The sequence below is a fragment of the Bacillus rossius genome, chromosome 6 (assembly GCF_032445375.1).
Source record: "Bacillus rossius redtenbacheri isolate Brsri chromosome 6, Brsri_v3, whole genome shotgun sequence".
Classification (NCBI taxonomy): domain Eukaryota; kingdom Metazoa; phylum Arthropoda; class Insecta; order Phasmatodea; family Bacillidae; genus Bacillus; species Bacillus rossius.
The window spans coordinates 9,569,691-9,592,398 of record NC_086334.1 but is presented as its reverse complement, the minus strand read 5'-3'; the positions used below and the strand labels follow the sequence as shown (position 1 = coordinate 9,592,398).

The 22,708-nt window shown below is 39.5% G+C and overlaps 1 protein-coding gene across 1 annotated transcript; it reads left to right on the top strand.

Annotated features, from left to right (window-relative positions):
* Positions 1 to 2,402: 2,402 nt before the first annotated feature.
* On the top strand, positions 2,403 to 22,672 carry LOC134532581 (THO complex subunit 5 homolog). The gene is made up of 13 exons (XM_063369127.1): positions 2,403 to 2,799; positions 4,406 to 4,758; positions 6,366 to 6,441; positions 8,239 to 8,424; positions 9,403 to 9,535; positions 10,964 to 11,079; positions 13,913 to 14,036; positions 14,113 to 14,218; positions 19,005 to 19,221; positions 19,595 to 19,712; positions 20,204 to 20,508; positions 21,412 to 21,605; positions 22,531 to 22,672. The coding sequence occupies exons 1-13, from the start codon at positions 2,695 to 2,697 to the stop codon at positions 22,595 to 22,597; spliced, it is 2,100 nt and encodes a 699-aa protein (XP_063225197.1). The 5' UTR covers positions 2,403 to 2,694; the 3' UTR covers positions 22,598 to 22,672.
* Positions 22,673 to 22,708: the final 36 nt, after the last annotated feature.

Genomic DNA, 22,708 nt, shown 5'->3' with positions numbered 1-22,708 from the left:
ACGCTCTAGACTCCCTCCCTCCCCCCCTTGGAGAGGCCTTTCGGGGATTTCGCTCTAGGCTCCTGTCCCCCCCCCCCCTCCACAATCTTCGCTCATGCCCAGCAAGAGGGCAGGCAGACGACATTCCAGGCAGGGCAATCACCAGCCGGACAAGAAGGAACTCTTCGGTAGCGCCTGAACCCGCTACACCTCGGGGGTTTTCACCCCCACCTTAAAACCCTCCATCACCTACGGTCTCTGGCTGGGACACGTCAGTACTGGATAACTAGCTCTACGAAAACCCCCCTCTTAAATTCAATCACAGCCGAAGGCCTAGTGGGCCACGCCAGGGCAGAAAGTATCCACGCCCAAAACCATTGGTTAGCCACTGTGCTAGCCTGGCGCCCACCGGAACATACCCACACACCACCACTTCCCACTAGGCCCCGCCCAGGTCTCGAAGCCAAGACTGCGGGTGACGGCATATTTCAAATTAATTAATGTTATTAATAAATATCCGTTACGATTCTTAAGTATAACTGCTTTGTAAGGTGATCCACCACATATGTTAGCTTTCCAAAAAATCATTAGAAGGGTTAATATTTTACAGCAACTATACGTCAAAATGAAAAGTTATAATTTAAAAAAAGTCTTCAATTTTTAACATAATCAAGTAATGTCTCAAAATGAATTTAAAATCGAAAATCACTTTTTAGGCACACGTTGCATGGCATAGTCCCTAATGGCGAAGATACCCCGATGCTGAGGGCTAACTGGTTGATACTTATCGTTACACAGGATGACATGCGGATATTATAAGTTTAAATAGACACTGGTTGATGAGTACACAAATACAGTTACAGTTCAGATGGTCATGTACTACAAGTGAGGGTTGGACTTAATGGAATTTCAAACATAACATAACTAGAGAAAAATATATATTTAGGCTGTCTAGTGTAAACGAGAAGACATTTAAAGTCAGACTAGTGTGGTGTCCAGGCAGAGGGCCCCTGTGGTTCATATAACTCGAAGATCATAATCGGCCCACTGTAACTGTCCCAACTGAATTGTGTCTATGTGAAGTCAAGTTATGTGCTCTGTAATTGGTGTCAGGTGAATCTGAAGATAAGTGCTAATTGACGCACTTGGTGATGGTGACGTGGGGAGAGCTCTGATATGATGCATCCGACCTCGCTATTGCGTGAGAACAGACTTAATGCCTGGGCTAAGGGCTCCTGTAAAACACCTATACCATGGGTGATACACAGCCCACTGAAGAGCCTCAGGTTGACGTCGTACCTCCATGCCTCGGCGTTAAAGCCTGGATCACAACCCTGTCCGCAGCGCGCCGCGGCTTTGGGAATGATGTCACTTCCACTCCGGGCGCGCGAGAGCAGTGCGCCGGCGTCCTGGTCTTGAGTCCCGTGCGAGCCACCTTCAAGGCTAGACGCGGCCGCGAGACGCTCCATAAACTCGCCGCTATTATCGCTTTTGTTTTCTGTACTATAGTGTGTTATAATCACTTTTATCGTTTTCTTTACAGTGTGCGTGAGTGTTGTTTTGTATCTGGCGTGTCCGCGGGCCAAAACACGTGGACTAACACAACTAGCCTGCACTGCACATTTCCCAGCGCGCGAGGCATCTCTCGGCAGCTACACGGGCCGGACGGTCCACCCCTGCCTCCCCGCAGGAAGCTGCTCTACGCGAGAGAGCTGGCGCCGGGCAATACAAGAAAACGGCCGAGAGACGTCCGCCACGTCTCCACATATTCTACGGAGACGGGTACGCGACAAAGTGAACTGACTCATCAAATTGTCCTGGCATACATCTAGCTTGTAAGGCGACCCTTTATGAGCTAAACGAGAAGGGCTTGAAGAGAAGTTGTTTGTTACTTAAAGTCTATACCATGTCTTGTATTCAGAGGCACAAAAAAATGAAAAGAAATACGTGATACTCAAAATGGAATGTTGATTAATTTTTGTCTGCAAATCCGGTGCTGAGGCTGAAATGCTTACGATGGTCCATTGATGTGTGCTGGTTGGTGGTTGAAGATGACAGTGAGCTCTGCGGGCAACAGCGCTTTCAGCCTCGATAGCACTGGAAGGCACAGTAAAAATGGTGTAGAGAGCAGGAGATGAGTGAGGCTATGCTTTAAACATCTTTGCACATTGATTTTTTTTTTTTAATTTGAAAACACATAAATATCTTCAGAAATAGTCCTTTGATAAGTATACTATTAATTTACAAAAATATTTAGAAGAGGACGCACAACTCTAATCGATAGATATACATGCTGCTATCATTTCGTCGACAACAATGGTAATTCGTTTCGCTCAATTAAGCTACACTATTCTCATTCGCATTGCTCACATGCATACAGGCCCCTGCAAGGCAGTGAAATGTTAAACGGCGTGTGTGTCTGATATCGTCAAAACGTAGAGAGAAAAAAATCGGAGAATAAAAGACTGAAAATGCCCAAATGTTTCCATTGAATGGAATGGTGTATTCTAAGCTTTCTTGGTGTGAAGACGAGTGTTGACGTCTACTTATATTTGACGTGAAAAGATTTTGGAATAGTATCTGACTTGTTTGGATTTCTTTTTGTTATTGTAATGATCTTTGGATTTTTAAGCTTCGATGCGGGATACATAAGATTTTTAGGAATTAGCTTACGTGTAGTGTTATTTTAGTATTTATTTTACAGAATAAAAAAAAATGGTTAAAGAAGCAGATAAAGACAGTCCTCTGAAAAAACGTCGAAAGAATTCTATTGCAGCAAATGGAACTCCTAATGCTGTTGCAGAACGTGATGTTTATCAGGTAATGTTTTTGAATTAATACCATCATAATAATCAGTTACCATTTTAATTTAAATGTATTGTTCACCAGTTGTATACTATTTTTCAATCTATTGATGTAGAAATTGTTTCTATGGGGCATCGCCCCAGTGACAAAGTGGTTACGCATTTATTTAGTTTAGTTGAATTTATTTAAAAGTAACACATTTGCCATTGGGTTTTTACTCGGGAGCAAGGAGACCCCCGTTTTTCTCACTTCCCTACCCCCTCCAACCATTTTTTTTAGTCAAAGTCGTCTTAGCCTTAGGCGGCTCGCATTTCACACCTCCAGCATTCCTTCCTCCAGCCCATTCCACACCATTCCTGCTCACTAGGAAGTCATGCCTGCTGCCTTCCGTTTGCCTCCATACCCTCTGGAGCTTCCATCCATGAAGGTCCTCTATACCCACTGCTGTGCACCCATTGATAATTGTTTCGTATCATGTGTTCAAGTTTATCCCTTGATCCTGGCTTGATTTTTTTTTATACATTGATCCTGTGGTGCATGATGCTTGCAGTTTAAATTTTGTATGTTGAAAAAGGCTGTTAATACAATAATTGAATATCACAATACAAATAAATTATGCCAGGTCTTGTGAAAATTTATGTTTTGTATTCAATTTACGATCATAATTCATTGTTATATCTCATGTCTTTGTTATGCCCAGTATCTTTCAGTGTACAAAATTAAAACAGCAAGCATCAATGTTACAGGATCATGCCTTCAGGACCAAGGGATCAACTTGGATACATGAAACAGATCTTTTGCCCACACAAGTTTCCAGCTGTCGCAACCCCCTCCCCTCTCCCTTTATTACCTTAAACATCACCCCTCCTCCTTTCCTGTAATGCTTCCCATCCCAACTTATAAATGATCTCAGTCGGACTATGTATTTCCCCTTCTTGTCCTTTCCTTTACCTCCACGTACCAATCACCCACCTCACTGCTCCACGCTGCACCTTCTCCAGCTCCCTTACTTGTCACTAGGTAGGAATCCCAGATCACAGCCGCATAGTCCATCACTGACCTAATGAATGTGGAGTATGCCTATTCTCCCTTACCCTCCTCCCTCCTCCCTGCTCCCTGCAGGGTTCTGCCAAGTAGTCCCAGCACCCTCCTACCCTTACTCACCACCCGCTGAACTTTCTTTGCCCATCCCAGGTTTTCTTATAGGGTCGTCCCTAGGTACTCATACTCTTCAGCCTCCTTTATCTCTTGGCCCTTCCACGTGTACACGTCCCTCGTCACCGTCCTCTTCCTTGTGAATTCAACCACCTCGTCATCTCAACATTCAGCGACATCTCTTTCTCCTCTGTCCATCATTCTAGCCTGATCAGATCCCCCTGCAAGTTTGTACCCTTTCCCTCACAATGTATGCAAACACTTTCATTGAACTTCCTTTAACTTCCCGCTCCCATTTAGCTTCTCTTCATGCTTGTTCATCGCTTTTACATAAATACATGGAAGTAGTGTATATTGTGTGTAGGCTAATTGGTCTAAACTTTGCAAAAATAGGATTCACAAACATGCACTGGACTTGTGGAAAGCGGATGCGGTACGCGAGGGTGATGTTCCCGCTGGACCGCAGGAGGTGATCAGGCACGAGGAGACGGAGGCCGCGCAGCAGGACCCGGAGGCAGACAAGGAGCTGTTCCACCGGGCGTGCGACGAGGTGCGCCGCCTCATGGGGGAGATAGCGCAGCTCAAGGCAGAGGACGCGGGGCAGAACCTGGCGGAGATCGGGCGCAAGCGGGTGGAGGCGTCGTTGCAGTTCGTGGTGCTGAAGAAGCTGAACCGGCTGGAGAAGTTCCGCATGAAGAGCGCGCGGGACACGCTGAACCGCGTGAAGCAGCAGGTGGACAGCGACCACTTGCAGCTTCAGAATCTGCTCTACGAGATCGAGCACCTCAAGAAGGAGGTGACCAAGTGCCTGCAGTTCAAGTGAGCCCTCCCTCCGTCGCCGTGGCCGTCAGGGCCGGTGTTTCCCAGCCTCGCAATCAGCTACGTCATTGTTTTGCAAAATGTTTTTGGTCTTCAGAGTCAGAATTTTTAGAACCTTTATAATTTCAATAAATTTAAATCATACTTGTTTTAATATTTCATGCTTAGTTTCTGCCAAATAGAGCTGCAGGCTTACTGAGACTTCTCAACACAATGGAGGACCATGGCACTGAGGTTGGGAGACACTGTTTCATGGCTACTAGTTTAGGAATGTAGGAATTTGGCATAAAAAAATCCTGAAATAATATTTAACAATTCTTTGCTCAGTGTAAGAATTTTGATAATTCGTTATTTTTAATAATATGCAGAAAAAGTTACCTATTTGGCATGTGCTGGCTCACAATGTTTGCAAAAGCGACAGAATTTGTGGTTTATAAAATTTTGTATAATTTCTGTGTTTGCTGAGTGATTGTATTTAAAATTAGTGTTTGTTTTATTGCATTTTTTTTTGCACATTATAGCTATATTTTTTTTTATATTTAAGTCATTGTGTGATAATTTATAAAATTATATTTATTTTTTTATATTGATCTCACATGGAGTGAATGCGCCGAGATATAGAACATGTCAATAATCACACTATATACTTATGTGATACGCAATCATTACAATTAATATAAATTTAAAGTTATTCAAATTGTCTTATGTTTGAAGTATGTAGTTATGTATTTCAGGCTAGAAATTATTAGTATATATTTTGAGTGTGTGAAAAAAAAAATGTATTATTAAATGGAACTTTTAATTATGTGCTAAAAAAAAAAAAATAAAGTAACTCCAGAAGTATAGAATGTACCTATAGGTTTTGAGTTAGGAAAGTACTTATTTAAGGCAACCCCATATTTAAGGTAAGTTGGTTATGTTTTATACTGAACAAATCTCGCACTGACCTTGGACACTGTATTTGAGATGGTAGGGGACTGCGCTGACAGAGAGTTCATCAAACTTGCGTCCTACCAAGGCCATTAGGGTTGGATACCCATCAGGGCCAAACAGGAAACATGGCAAACTTTTCCGTAAGCTTGTGGGTTTTCTCAGGGTACTCCGGTTTCCCTCTCTCTCTCATTCTGTCAACACTCCATCTTATTCCCATCACCGTGTCATCGTCTATGATGCCCTCTATGTTGTGATACATTAATCTCTAGTTCATTATCCAATATTTTTAGTGACTACAGTATTTTGTCGCATAGTAAACTTAAGACTAGTAATACGATTAGGGTACAGGTGTAGTATATTCAACATCTAAAACCTTGATTTTTTTTCTTGGATTACCAGCCTTAGAATACATTCTAAAAAAATAATAGAGCAGCAAAGAAATTATAGATGCAAGCAAGTCCCAATAAACAAAAATAATTGGCCAACTTAGTTTGAATTATAAATTACTTTTTGAGATACATGTTTTGTATGTTACATTTTTAGCAATGATTGCTAAAGGATTTTTTTTTGTCATTGACTTAAAGTAATGTGTACCAATTAAATAGAATACTTTCTGATCAAATTAGTTTCTTCAGTGCTCTGGTATGTACCTGTTAGGTTTTCTTTTTTCTTAGGTCGAAAGATGAAGAAATCGAGTTGGTATCTGAGGAAGAGTTTTACAGAGATGCACCACCTGCTTTGACGCGACGAGTAAGTTACTGTTGATTGTGTTGTGGTCATACCTGCCATATGTGCTTTGTTTCCAAGTTATTGAAAATATAAATGCTTTATCCGTATTTGTTTTCCCTGGCAACTTAGCAATTTAAGGCTTCACACGGTTAGGAAAGGTCAAGAAATTGGTGCGAGTTAGGAATTTTACTAATATGTAATAGATAAAATCTATAATAGACAAAATTGTATAGATTTTGTAGACCAAATTTTTAAAATGGGAGATGTTAGTGTTATTGTTTTTATTTTTATTAATTCAGTTTATTCATAAAGATTAATATTTAGTGAAAAAAATATGAACTTAAATGTTTTATGATATTTATTTCACCAAAACAGTGTCATTTTGACTGATACAAGATGCACTTCTACAATACAGTAATTTGTAATAAGCATGTCGGAAGCAGAACACCTCAGGAAAATAAATATAAATCACAAGTATTTTTGTGTTTGAAAAATACACCCTCTTTGTAATGTAAAAATAATAACAGTGTCAATGTAAGAAACAAGGTAAAATTTATGTATATCGCTGGAGCAGTCATCCTTCCTCGCACCAGTTCATTGTTAAGCGAACCAGCCATCAGACTAGCTTCGATAGTAGACCGTTCTCCACTCGCCGGAGAGCAAACGAATCGAACGAATCGGGACTCGCTGAGCCGTGTCTACCTCTACTTGCGTACCGATCTTGGGAGCTACACAGTGCTACCATCCCAGCGCTCAACTGACAAACTTGCTGCTGCGTGATTCACCCTTAGTACCGTGCCCATCCTCTCTCTTGTTCTCCGAGTAGCAGCTCCTGCTCTTGCTCCGAAACGTACCAAAATCTGGAAATGGTGATATCAATGATGAAAGACAAGTTTTTAGGTAACAGTCTCGACCCTGCTAGGACTCGCCGTTGACTGTGCATGGGTCGAGACGTTCACTGCTACCCCTTCCTTATCTCTTGGGCTGCTGACAATATCTCTAACTGGCCAGAGAGCCAGAATCTGACCCCGCCATCCATATCTTCAGTCGCGTGACTGCGGTAGAAATGTTAGAATTTCCTATTGGTTTTCTGATGTCACTTGTTCTGACCGATGCGTGGTGCGTACTGCCAAACGGATCAGGCGGTACCACTTGAGCAAATCCTTTCTCAATATCGCCATTCAGAGCTGTTCAGAGTATATTCGCCAGTAGCTAGGGGCACTGGATGTAACGGGCCTACATCCCTTTACAGGTTAATTTTCATTTTATAATTTTATCCTCAATTCTATGGCTTGCTACTTTGACTAACGCTAGGTTTTGTTTGGGTTATTCAGTAAGGCTAATGTTATTATGTACTAAATTATGTATTAAATTTGAATGTTTTCTAGTAATTTGTTATTTAAATGGAGAATACACTGTCATAGAAATCCATGATCCAATAATGATGGGTGAGTTTTCAAACATAGTAATAATCGTGGAGTTGTTAATGTTTCTACTTGTACAGTTCCAGTAAAATTTATTGGAGTGAAAAGATGTCCGTATTTAGGTCAATTGGGGACCCTGAATTTAAATAAGCCATTCCTACTTATTCTTCTCTAAAATTCAAAGTTAATTAGGTATTACTGGTCATGACTAAAATTTTACTGAAGGAATTAAATTTAATTTCTTGACATGCGTACCATTTTAGCCACTGCAGCTGGTCACTTAGCGTCGTGGTGGTGTGTAGTTTGAACACGTGCTCTGTTGCGTGTCATAGCGTCATGTCTGTGTTCGTGGCCCTTGCTGCGAGGTGTGTGTTGTGCGTGTCGTGCGTCGCAGGAGGTGACGGAGCAGGACGGCCACCAGCTGAAGCTGGCGCGGCTCGAGTGGGAGTTGGAGCAGCGCAAGCAGTTGGCAGCCCTGTGCAACAAACTGAACCTGGAGAAGGACGCTGTGGGCAAGGACATCCACCGCAAGAGGGAGCGTCTCGACAGCCTGGCCCCGCAGCTGCGCACCATCCTCGATGTAAGTCCGCGTCCTGTGATCGCAGTTTCATTTCAGTCCTCACCTGCCTCATGTGTTCATTTATATGCTTACAGTATTTCACCAATTCCAATCCTCTCAGCTTTTAATGTGAGAGTAGGTTTTTTTTAAAAGCGATTAATAAGATAATTTGAAACTTCAGAGTTATGGTTACTAAACTTATAGAAAAATTCTAAACATTGCAAATAAAAATACTGTGTTTAAATAATGATCAATGATAAATTTCTCTGTTGTGTAGTGAAGGTCGACTGATTTTTGAGATAGTAGTAGTTAATTTACTTGTTTTATATTCTGTTTTGTATTCTTACTTTCCAAGCTGTCTTATATTCATGCGTCTAGTATTGTAAGTTTGATTTTACATTGATTTTACATTCAAGGATGACTTAACACTGGATAATAAAATTTAAATTATTATTTCTACACTATAGAAAAATATGAATCAAATCAATTGGTAAATACCCAAGGTGTAAAATGTTATAAATTGGGAAATGATTTTTATTGAAGTGCAATAGCGAGTCCTTTGGTCAAGCATAATTTCAAGAGATGGGGCTTTTGAAATAGCATTTTAAAGCTGTATGAGTACTGGTGATCAGCATTCAGTAGATTGTTCACATATAGGCATTTATGTACATATTATCCTTTTATTCAAAACACTGCAACATTGCATTGAACTACAGTTATGCAAGAACATGTCAATTGATTTTCATAAATAATTTACGGTGAAGGAAACGTTTGTCTAAACCTCCCAAGGTTGGAAGGTCGCTGGTGAATTTTTTTTTTTTTGCAAGGAGTGATTGGTTGCTTTTGAAATGTTTCTTGGCTCCTTCGCAGGAGCTTGGTCAAGGAGAAGGGGGTAAGGTATCGAGTGGTGGTGATCTAACTCGTTGGTGATGCATTTTCCTTACATTGATCGGGAGGGCTGAAGGAGCGTTGTGTGTAGCCGGCGTGTCGCGTGCGCAGGGCACCAAGCCGGTGCAGGAGTACCTCAGCCTGCCCTTGGACAAGATCCGCCGCCAGCACCAGGTGGCCTGCCTCCTTCCCAAGCCCCTCTTCGTGCTCTACGTGCAGACGGACGCGTACCGAGATGCCTGCGGTGAGAACATGATGTGTTTTGTAAGCATGTGCGTAGTTTCACTTCCTGTACGCAACAATTTAATTATTCAATTGAAACAATTTTTTTTTCTGATATAAAGGCTAGTGTTACACATGTATTGTATAGGAGTTAAGCAGGCATTTCCAATCAAGTTCCTGTATGTAGTGAGGAGGAGTGACCGGTGTGTCATGGGATGGGGTCATGTAGTAGTAGTACATGCACGTATATCAATACCATCATCACAGCTGGCTGGCATGCATTGCACTTGCACTCGGTCCCTGGCTCACCCTCGGTTGATAGCCTATTATGCAGCTACGGCAAGCGGTGTGCGGTGTCATGTTCATGCCTTTGGTGTGTTTTGGCTAAAGCTTAGAGCAAGATACAAAAATTAATTTTCCATGAAAGTAAAGCTCAGTGTCGTGATTACTATTATCAGAGTACAAGTTATTTAAACGGGTTGCCATTAGTACGAAGTTCTAACAATATTCTTGCTGTGGTGTGTCTCATCATAAGCTGGCAGTGTTTGTTCAAATTGACATTTATTCTCTCTTTCCAGTGCACAGCATCTGCTATTAAAGGTTAATTTAATTTGTAAGTAAAAATTTGGAAAGAGAATTTTTGAAATAAAATTTTAATTTGTTTTTAATTAAGAGCAAAATCTGATAATATTCAGTTCTGACATTTAACTTCAAAGGAAATGTAAGTGAATAAGTGAAAGATGCCACCTTGGTTTCAACAACTTTTGTCATCAAGTTATTTTATATCATTTAATATTGAGAAAAAAAAATCCCTTTGACCATAGCATACTTCATACTATAATTAATTGCAAGCCTAGTTATTGATTGTGTCGGACTTGCTATAAATAGTTTCTTCAGTGCAATAACTGTTGGTGGTTAGAATTGATATTTCTTTCTTTTTTTTTATTCAGAATGTATACAACTGTACCAATGCTCCCAAAAGAGAAAAGACACCATATTATGTTCTTAGAAATATCAACAAATAGTTAAACTAAATGTCCAAGCTAATATGTAGTTAAAAATTATACATAGTAGCTACACTTTAAGTGGTAGTTGAAAGTTGTTAATGAAGTGCAATAGATATTGTAAAATAATGTTTGATTGAACTAGGGGCGCAACAACTAAATTTCCAAAGGGGGGGGGGGGGGGGGGGGGGGGCAATATACCTTTTTATAAAGAATCATCGATCCCCCCTATTGTATTTCAAGGTGGAAAATGGAGCTATTTAAGCAGTTTTATTATCTAAAAATTTGATTACACAGCACTTTCTTTGCCCCCGTTTGCCCCCACTTCAAGGTTTCAGAAGGGGGGGGGGGGGGCAAAATACCCTTGCCCCCTTCCCCTTTTTGTTGCGCCCCTGGATTGAACGGTTGATGTAGATGTGGTAGCACGGTAACGCTGGTGTCCGCAGACGCACTGATGGCGGTGTCGGTTGCGGGTGACGAGGAGGAGGCGAGGCTGTTCAAGCAGACGCTGGCCGAGGAGAGAGCGCGCGACGACGTGGACTCGGACGTGGAAGCCTCGGAGGTCGGTGACGCGAGCCCGCGGTTACCAGGAACTAGACCAGTGGACACTGATATACCTGTGTTTGCCACGGTCACCGAGTATGGCTAAGACAACTCTGATGGAGATTCGGAAAATCATGTATTAGTATGATACTCATACTTAAAACATTTTAGGAAATTTAGGGCTTTAGACAAAAGTCCGAAAACGTACAGTAAAACTCGCTTAAGACATTTCCATACAATACGTTTTCCTGTTCAAATCGTTTGCGTTTATAGAGGCTTCCTGTACATATACAAAATTCATCATTTAAGGAATAAATTAATGTAGTATAATTTATCTTTTCTCTTTTAAACTATATTTATCATTAAACTTTCCAGCAATTGTATCAAAACCATAACAAACATGACTGTCAAAACCTTTGCGATATAAGCAGCCTTCATAAATATTCGTTATATAAATTTCTAAGGTAAATTTACTACAAAATTAAATAAAGTGGAAAGTTTTTATTTGTTCACTGTATAATATTTCATTTAATTATTTTAAAAAAGATCATGTATAATTATGGGAATACAACTAATTATAAACAGTTTGTTTTATGTACCTTACCTAAAAAAACTACATATCAAATACAGTGAAACCTCGTTAATAAAATACCGGTTATTTCAAAGTTCGCGTTTATTCGAACACTTTTAATTCCCCTTCAGACTGGGATAGCATATTTAATGTCAATCAATACGGTTAATACGAAATATTCGTTATTATGTATTACGAAGTAACCTCACGTCCGCTCACGTAGTGTACTATTGTTTTATTATCGGATAAACCGAATGAAATTTTAGAACAAGAATCACACACTTTAATCACGTGCACGCAGCTTCACTATAATTCTGTTAACGGCAAATAATTTGTACGGTAAATGGTCTACAATCAAACCTCTATCTATCGAACTCGCATGTATCGATTGTCCGTGTTTATCGTATACTTTCTACGGTCCCGGCAAAATTGCCATACAACTAAGGTTAAAAAGTCTGCTTGTACCGATGTTCGAATTATCGTTTTGTCCGCATTGATCGTACAAAATATGTGGTTCCGTCACTACAAATTGTAATAGATGATCGTTTAACCATAAAGATTTTGCAGAAATAACCATTTCTTAAAAAGAAACCGTCATAAAAACAGTAACGATAGTATACAGTAGTAAAAATCAACTTAAATCTGCAGCCAAGTAATGGAGCACGTAAATATGAAAAGACAAATGAACAACAACTTACGAAGAAATTGGATGATGTACCATAACTACAGTACAACCCCAATTGTTATCCTAAGATAATTACCATAAAAAGAACTAAAGATTCTTTGTCGATACCATAATTACTACAGAAGCACGATAGCTACCACATTTGCACTACTGTTACCGTAACAACCGAGATGTATATTTACCGTGACGGTAATGTATTTATTTATGACATATTAAAAATAAAAAACATTGTTGAAAAATAGGATGTTAAATTTTTATATGTACGTTTGGCACATGTTGCGAAGAAATAATGCGATCTGAAAAAATGCAGTACTACTACGAAAAGTGAAAAGGGTAATCGTGGATTTTTAGGTTATGGCAGTCTCTCTCGTTTTTCAGTAATATCGGCCGAAAATTAACAAGCGTATCGGAAGTCGGCAGAAATGCCGATTCAACTAAATATTGGCAATATCGGCTACTTCAGTACAGATCTACATTTGATGACATGAGTAAACATATTTCAGACTTCAGGATATTGAAAAAGACTTTAATTTCCATGTAGATTTATTGTGCGTATGTTTTTTTTTGCAAGTGTAAATTGAATTAAGTAAAATACTTCTATTTTTATTTATTTTTCAACTGATTTACCTAACTTTAATGACAAGTAACTGATATATTTCTGACACTAATTTTGAGGTTGAAATATTTTTTAAAAATTCTTAGAGTGAAGTCCACTTCAGCATTAATTGTCTTGGAAAATGTTCTGGCTGCTAGTGATGTAGACACTGATGTCTTGTCTTCCTTCGACAAACTTTGCAGTGCAGTAAAGGACATTTATGCAACTAAAAAGGTGCAGAAAAAAATCAATGAATTTTTCAAGCCTCTTTAATTCTCTATTTGACTAATTTTCGAGTAAAAAATCAATACTTGATTTTGTCGATTATTATTAATGTGAGCATATGCACCTGTTAATACAAACCTCGTTAATACAAACTGCAAAATTTTAGGTCCCTTCAGGTTTGTATTAAAGAGGTTTCACTGTAATGAAATAAATTGAATTATTTTTATTTTAAAGCATAAAATTTGACTAGTTAAGTGAAATTTTCTTTTAATAGCATTTCATTCCATTACTTAACTCACATTTAGGTTCAGTGTTACAGAGTATATTAATGTGCATTTAAATGTTGGTGTATTGACTCACACAGTGTTATTTTGGTTTTATCGATAAATTTTCTCCCTAATGATAACGTTTGTAGAGACGATGAAGGAAGTAAGAGAGGCAGAATATGAAAACTGACCTAGTGTACACACATAACACTTGTATGTTGGTGTTCTTCGGGAGCACAGAAGACACTGTGTAGTACATTTTTCTTTGTTTTTCTTTGTTGACCTATTCCTGTTACGGAATATTTTGTGGTGTTTATATCCTTGTTGACAACAGCAATTTTTTGCTTAATTTTGTGTTTTTTGTCTTTTTTTATTTATTTATTTATTTTTATTTTTTAGTTTTTTAGTTTTTCTTCATTAGAAAAAGTTCTTAGCAATGGCGTATGTCCAAAAACTTACATCCAGTCACTGTGTCTGTAGCTGTAGCTCGTGTGTGTGCGTGTGGCGCAGGAGACCACGGAGCACGACAAGAGGCACCACCGCAAGATGTCGCGCTCCGACCGCCTGGAGGAGAGGAGGAGGCGGCTGCTGCTGAGACACCCGCTCACCGTCGTGGTCACCCTCAAGCTGAGAGGTGAGCGTGGCCCAGCAGCGCGGAGTGCCGTGCCGTGCCCACGGACCAGCCTGGAACGCGTGTGGTGTGCTTGCAGACGACAACAGCATCCAGCTGACCTTCCACTACCTGGCCAACCTGCACGTCGTCACCGTCAAGGTCAAGCTGCACACCGTCCACGACGTGTCGGGGCTGTCTGCCGGGTGAGTGCCTTCCACTCCATCGTCGTGGAGGAAAAGGATTTACGTACATAAGACTCCCAACTCGCTAAGACTACGCTAGACACCACATTGGTTGTAAGGAATACCGATCATTAGTCGTCGTGGCGTATCATATCTTCACATTTTCATGAACCTTGTTAGTTCTACTGTCGAGCTATCCTGCAACGTGTCACGCTTCCTCACCTCAGTGCGTCCCGGCTACCTCGCTCCATGGGTACCTAGGTGCCCCTTACTAGGGGCTGGGAAAAAGACCTTTTTTTTTCTTTCCAAAAATAGCATCTATGATTTAAATAAATTAGCTTCTACAGTAGAACCCCGATTTAACGAAGTGCTATGGTTACCGAAAATGTTTACTCTAAATCGATGTTTCGTTAAATCCGATTTTCCGATTTTCAATGACCCCCGCACTCATAATCGCGTCCCTACCGTTTCCATATCGTAGACAGGGTCGACGCTGATATCTTGTGCTGCCGTGCTATCTCAGACTTCGTCAACTTTACATCTTCAACGTTTTTTAATCTCGCTCATACGGCCCCCGGTTCGTAGGTACACCTCGGTCGTACATACAGATTTTCAGAAACCGTGAAAAATGAGGCATAAAATAAAAGTTTAAAAATATGTAAAGTGTAAGAAATACGTTAAAGTGTATTAAAATACAGTCGCAACCTGCAGCGTTTATAACAAATACGAGCTACATACACATTGCGTCACAGTAAAAAATAAAAAAATTGGCCGCAAATTGATGGAAAATTTCCGTCAATAGCGCGCCGTACGCGGAGAAAGGTCATTGTACTCGGTCAGCTGCTATTACAGCGCAGCGTAGCCGCCGGCTGACTCTCTTTGTTCGCTGAGCTGCGCAGCACTTATAAAAAACGTATTCCAAAAACTAAACACCGCGCACAAAGCTCTTACTGAGAATAATAAAGCTGTAGCAAACCGTATGTATTCGGTACCGAGTAACAGGTGCGCCATCTAGTAACGAGTAACGAAACGTTACACACGGCTGCATCTCGTTACTCGCATTTTTCATATGTTTTACGCATGCGCGCGCATATTCGATGAATTTGCGTTACAAAGAACGATGTTTGTTTATTAAGTAAAGTATAATTTGGAAATTCGTCGTCAAAGTTTTTTACTGTTTATTAAAGGTATTGTGTGTGTAGACAAGTTTGAGATTGGAACAGAAACAACGTAAGAAAGTATTGTTTACAAATTAGAAATATGTATGTTTTTGTTTTTTATTATCGCGTATTTTCACGTTTTTTTTGTTATTATCTTAAAAGAGATAATATAAAAAAGCCGCATTAATGAGATTTAATTGTTTCTTGGTTAACAAAAACTGTTAATTATCAAATATTGTTAATTGTTTATATTCTATTTATTATTATTTACGCGACGTCATAATGAACGTGTACGCAATACGACTCGATTCGTTGGTGCAACATAACATAGCTTTTTAATGCGGTTTCAGAAGTAACGAGTAACGTAACGATACGATAGTAACGAGTACTAATTGTTATAGTAACGAATACATACGGGTACACTTTTTTTTCGTTACTTTTACACATCTAGAGAATAATGATAATGGCGTATTGGTGTGACGTGGTCACAAGTTGAAAAAACCTGGAGGATGGGAAAGGGAATATTTGGAAACGTGTGATTATTGGCTAGCACTGTTACTATGCGGGCGTGTTTGGAAGATAACGTGGTGAGTCAAGCCAGGGATGGTGAAGGGGGAGGGGGATGCGGACAAAGAAACCCTTCATGACGTCATGTGTCGTGGACAGTCTATCTATCCAGGCGCGCGCAATGGCACGCACCTACGCAATTCAGTTACAGCGCCCGGAGTTTTTAAGCTATTTCATGGTTGCTACAGGACTAGAAAACCGGGAAATGTCAGGGAAATTAAAATGGTCAGGGAATTCCGGGAAATGTCAGGGAAAATTCTACGAATTCTGGAAATTTTAAAGTTGCTTATAATTCAAACAAAGCTTGGTTTTGATGCGCTCATACCGCTACCGAACGACTCCGCTAAAAGGCTGCTGCTTAAGGCACACGGCAACTGCACTTTTTTTTTACTTGGTCTACGATTGTCCGTTGCAATAGGCTGTTACAACCACCCACCATAACTTCTGGCCAATCCAGGCACTCCTTTGTTCACTAGCGAACCCGGCCTTCATTTGTTCGTGTTTTGATCCTTTTTAATTTGGCCTTGAGACTTTGTATTTTGTTCCGTTCCATGAAGTGAACTACAGAACGGGCATGGCGTCGTTTATCTTTTGAAGGCTATTTTCACGTGGAATAAGATGAGTACAAAGCTTATTACGTGAATTTAAAGGCGTTGTTTCAGGTGAAGTTAGTTTTTGATGCGATCATAAGAAAATAAAGTGCATTTTGATAAAGAAGCAATACCAATTCTCATTTTGAAAACTACCAAGCTGATACGAAAACAGGTGGCTTTTGTGTGCGGTTATGTTTTTGCATTTTTTTAACTATTTTTTTTAAATTACTTTTTTTTTCAACCGTTTAATCCGTGAGTTCTGTTGCGTGACACTTAAATTGTGTATAAAAATATGCATAACTGAACATGTTTTTCCCCAGAATCGTTAGTTAACATTGTAAGAATGTAAGAGTATTGCATGTTGTAATGCTGCTATTGTAATTCTCTAAGTATGCCCGTTATATTGCTAGGTGTGAATTTGTAATAGTTTTTGTATTTGTGTAGTAATATTTTTTTTAAGAATTCATAAATTTTTTAACCTAACCTGAAAATATTAATATGTACTTTTTTTTAGCTTAGAGATGTTGAAGAAAATTACTTTTAAGGAGAATTGGTTCAAGGAGTCACAGTTTCAGCATATCAAAACCCTCTGCTAAAAACATAAATTCTGCGTACTGCACTTTGTTCTACAAAAGTATTCAACTCAGCAATATGGGCCGAAGAGCTCTCACCAGCCATGTCAAAGGAAATAAATATAGTTTAAAAAAACTAAAGAAACATGCTTTTAAAGATTATCAAACTAAAAAGTTAAAAATAATTTTAAAATTTAATTTATGACAATAGTATATAAGCAATACTAGTATAAATGAGAAAAAAGCATGGGGCGCTTAATATACAAAAAATATGGCACATATTTGTATATTAAGCGCCCCATGCTTTTTTCTCATTTATACTAGTATTGCTTATATACTATTGTCATAAATTAAATTTTAAAATTATTTTTAACTTTTTAGTTTGATAATCTTTAAAAGCATGTTTCTTTAGTTTTTTTAAACTATATTTATTTTTAACTTTTTAGTTTGATATTCTTTAAAAGCATGTTTTTTTAGTTTTTTAAACTATATTTATGTATAATTATCATAGGGAAATGAGTTACCGACACTACCTATTACCATCTGAGATAACTATTTGGAGTTGCAACGTCACAAAGAAATGGTAAAGTCTCTCTGAATCATTTACAGTTAGATGTATGGATATAATCTTAGAATTTACCGGGGGGGGGGGAAATATTTTTCGGCGGGGTCGGGAGTAGAACCCACGATCGCAGAATCCGAAAGCTGACGTCACAGAAGTCGCGCGCCTTAGACCGCTCGGCTAACGAACGTAATGAAATTAGTGGGACATTTTACAGTAATGAGCCACTCACTCTTAGTCGAAAGAGTTACAGACGGACAGACAAACATACAGGCGAAGCTAATATAAAGCATGTAAAAAAAACACATTCGCAATTCTGCCGTCAAAATAACACAATAAAAAAACCTTATTTTACCTCATGTTGAAATTTTTATATTACATTTAATCATATGCACGTTAATATTTATGGTATGAACTTCATAAGAAAGTCAGGGAATTTTTCTCTTAAATTTCTGGAAAACAGGGAAAAGTCAGGGAATTCTAAGATTCTATTTCTGTAGCAACCATGTATTTGAACAATTTTTTTAATTTTTTCGTATTTGGACAGATGATGCAAAGGCACATATTAATAAATAGTACCTCCATTCTATTACTGACACCACAGAGTGTATTTTTTAATAAGATTCCATTACTATTTACTTGCATTTTTTGGAAATCTATATTATTATTTTAATAAATTGGTGATTTTTGTTGGTTCCTGAAAACCTTTACGTTAAATCGCTGTTTTCGTTAAATCCGTGTTCGCAAAATCGGGGTTCTATAGTATGTGTAATCTACTAATCTAATGTATTTATGATATATATTGCAAGAATTGCATGATGAGACCGGAAATAATAGTTTGGATGGACAGTGGACAGAGAAAACTTAAGACAAATTTTATAGAGTGAGATCTTGAAACTGCTAGCTATATCTTAATCACAGTCGTACTAAATTACTTGCTCTGTTATTCATACGATAAATGTTGTTGAGTTTTCCTGCTTGTTCCAATATTGTAAGTTGCACTCCATTTACAAATCTCAATAACTCAATATATAAGTGTGAATTAGAATTGATTAAATTTTCAGCAAATATAAGATGCAGTCAGTTGTAAGATGAATCCCATTTTTTGATCTCAAATAAGTCACAAAACATGTGCATCTTTAATCTAGTACAGTTGGTGAATTTTTAAAATCTTAATTTTCATTTTTCATTACTTGGGAAATAAATATCATAAATTACAGACTTAGGTGAAAGGTATAAATAACCGAGAAAAAAAAAATCAAAAACTAAATGTTTGTGGCAGGGTGATGCATGAAAGCTTTGCTGTGTGCGTGATGCCAGTATGATGAGATGTCGGGTCGTCGTCCTCTGCAGGGACCTGATGGTGGCCCACAAGCTGCTGTTCTGCCTGTTCCCCGGGGACAGCGGGGAGGAGAGCCCCAATGCTGCCAACCACTACCAGCTGCAGCAGGTGGGGCTGTCGGGCCTGGGCGAGCTCATGCCCGAGCTGGGGACGCCCTACTTCTGGGCGCAGCGCCTCGCTGGCCTGGACTTCGTGGGCGCTCGCACCCCTGACGTCATGCACGCCAAGGTGCGGCTTTTCTGACTCTGCACAGTCTCGCGTTACGCAACCATGGCTAGGAACTAAACTGCATCATTACTTTTGGGCGATTTCAGTCTCTAGGTCGGTCAGTGTGATCTGTCTGCGTGACATGTTTACTATATGTAGAAGAGAGAATCATAAATCATAATTAATTACAGCTCCATGAAAAAATTCCCAATATTTGATTATGTAATCTTTGATTTACTTTTTTGATTAAATATTTCTTTGTGTCTGAAATCCATAACATTTTGGGTGCCAATTTAATTGTTATTAGAGACAAGCAATAGAAAATAAAATTCACCATAATACATTATTGGAAGTATGCCTTAGAAAGTCATTTATATGTAATGTGTGCTTTCAGGCAAATGAGGTGGAGCCCAAGATGACTGTCAGTCAGGCAAGCGTGGAGTCTGTCGTGAAGGCTATTCGGCAACGCCTTACAGGCCGAATCGCCCTTTGCAAGCAGATTCAACCTCTGGGTCAGTGTTACGCATATTAAAAAGTAAATTAGTGTCACGTGTCTTGCCATTTTGTCGAGCGGGTTTAGACGTGGGTACAAGTCACCTTGAAAGTTTGATTTCCCTCGATGGATCTAGCCTGGCTGCGGAGGATGGAGTGAGGCTGGGTGCAAGGGCATGTTGATCGACAGTACGTGCCTCGTTGCCTGGAGGAGGCAAAATCCCCAGGCCCCGGGCACCGGAGGGGCCGGTTAATATTCGTGATGTATTTAATGCATGAGTTCACACTGATAGAACAGAAAATAATAAATATATTTCTAATGGAATTACCTGGAAACCTAATAAATTATGCGATATGCTCAGATCATATTTACAGCTAAGGCCGTGGTAACATTTGAAGTGTTTAATTGTGAAGGATTGCATAGTTGTGCACTATGTGATGGTTTGACAGCCTGGGGGCCGCGGGCCAGGTGAGAGTGGGGTGAGTGCAGCGAGGGCTGGTGGCTGCGCAGAGAAGGGAGTGGTGTCCCCGCTGAGCCACCACCCCGCGCTGCCCGCGCGGTGGAGCGCGGCCGTGTCGCAGTGGCAGCCCGTGTCCTGGGCCGAGTACTCGCGGGCGCCCCACGCCCAGCCGCTGGTGCGGGAGGGGGCGGTGGGGCCGGACGACTCCTTCTACCGCGCGGTGCTGTCGCGGGGCTCGGCGCGCCTCGTGGCGCTGGTGGCGGTGGCGTGCAGCTTCCCGCAGCGCCCGCCGCTCTTCAGCCTGCTGCTGCAGTGGCACGGCGAGCACCACGCCGCCTGCAGCGACGCCGTCAGGGTGAGACTACATAACAGTTCTGATCTCAAGTATTGGTCGGTGATATTTGGAGTACATGTACTGGAATAAACATGTAATCTTTCTTTAAAAATTGTTTATGTTATTTAATAATTTATTGTTTTTTGATTTCAATTTTTTTTTTTTTTTTTTAAATTTCTTTTCATTTTCCTTGGTGTCAGTACACCCCAGTCATAAATGAAACAAAAGGCCAAACAGCCATCACATCGCTGTTGGGATGATGAGAGTCTGCATCCTGTCATTACTGTGTGTTTACCAGAAAAAATATTAAGGTTTTTAACCAGATATTCTCTAATTTTTTTTCTTCTTCGCTGTTTTGGAAGGAAACTAATAACAGGATGATGCTGTTTAAAAAAAATTACAGGATAAACTGAAATTTTTTTAAAATTTTGAATGATAATGTATTTAATAAATGTTATACAGTAGAACATCGTTTTCACATATCTCAAGGGACCAGGAAAAAATATATGTAAAAACTGAAAAAATGTAAAGGTGAGGTGTTAAAAAAATATTATTTTCACTATGATGGGAAACAATAAGCAAATACGTATACACAAAACTAAATAAATTGTCAGAGATGCTGACATTTTTTATATTAACTAGAATTTCATTATCTCATAAGGTGGAAAACAATAAATCCATCAACTCTTGCAGTAAATTACGACCCTTGAGGTAGTGGAAACAAAAACCCTAGACACAAATATCTCTAAAAAAATTTAGTTCGACTAGAAAATGCCTTATTGATCCCGATAATTTGGGTCCTATTTAAATAAAATATGATTTTTTCACACTTGATGTGCTAGAGAGTCTTGCTGGTGAGGGAGCGAGTGGGAGTGTGGCAGGATGCTACGAAGGCACGTGACTCGGGGCCGCTGGCTGTGGCAGGACATGGAGCGCGAGGTGAACGTGCACTGGACGGAGCTGGTGCGCGCGCTGGGGCGCGGCTGGAGCGAGCGCCTGCTCACCGCGCAGGTCATCGTGCTGCTGTGCTGCTTCGACCTGTACCTGGAGTCGGAGGGGGCCACGGGCGTGGCGCCCACCGAGTTCCCCCGCGACAAGATATTCTTCAAGCCCGTCAAGTGAGTGCAGCTCAAACCCATCTGCATTCGTGCCGGGGACGGGCCGAGACGCGCGAGACTGCCCGAAATTCGAGTTCGTTGTACTCAACCGGATGAGATAAAACAGTATTTTTCTATTTTTCTTCAAACGCTTTTCATATCGGAGACGTGCAACAAACATACAATCACGTACCACAGTTTTGCAAACACTTTTCGGTGAATCCTGAAACTAACATGCTTTACTATTTACATTTTCCTTCAATTCACACAGTTTTCGTAAATATTGCTTTATTTTACATCAGTACACTGCCAAAAAAAAATCTTGCTAAAAATTTACATGCCAAAAAATTACGAACTTTGAAAAGAATATGTTTGGATTTTTTTTCTACTGTAGCATCAATCAATAGTATTAAACATAATGTACGTAGTACTTCAAAAGTGTTACATCTTGTATTTGTATCTGAATACCTCTGGGTTGTATATTTATATATCTAGGACATCTAGGTTATTAGGGTTATTACCATTTTTTAAATATATAATATGATGTAATATTTGTAAATGCCCAAGAAAATAGGTGGTGAAAATAGTTGCTTGCAGGAAAATGGCAAATTAAAAATGGAAAAATTATATTTAAGCTGTCTCTGAATAGTGTTTTCATGTTTTTTTTTCTCAATAATATAAATTTAATGCATAGATTTTTTTTTTCAGAGGTTAAATAAATAATATTTATTTTTGTATTTTCAGATGAGTTTATTATTGTGTGGTAAAAAAATTATTTTAATCTTTAAATTGATCAACTAAATTTTCTGTTTATTAATTAACTTTTTTTTACATATTGAAATGCTATAGTCTGGGTTTACCATACTTAGTTCTCGAACGTAAGCTCTCGGAATGAAAGAATTTGTCAGCTTGTTGGGATGCTCACCTGTCCATGTTCATGTTTCAGAGGCAGAAACCGCAGCCGGCCATACAGGTTCCTTCCGATTGGCGGCGGAATCTACACTCAACGCTGATGCTGTTCTGTAGGGTGTGTCTGTGTTTGACACTGCAATGCATCAAAATAAAATCCTCATTAATTTTTTTTAAAACTGTTGTTATTAATTTTCCTAGTAGCTGTACCTTTG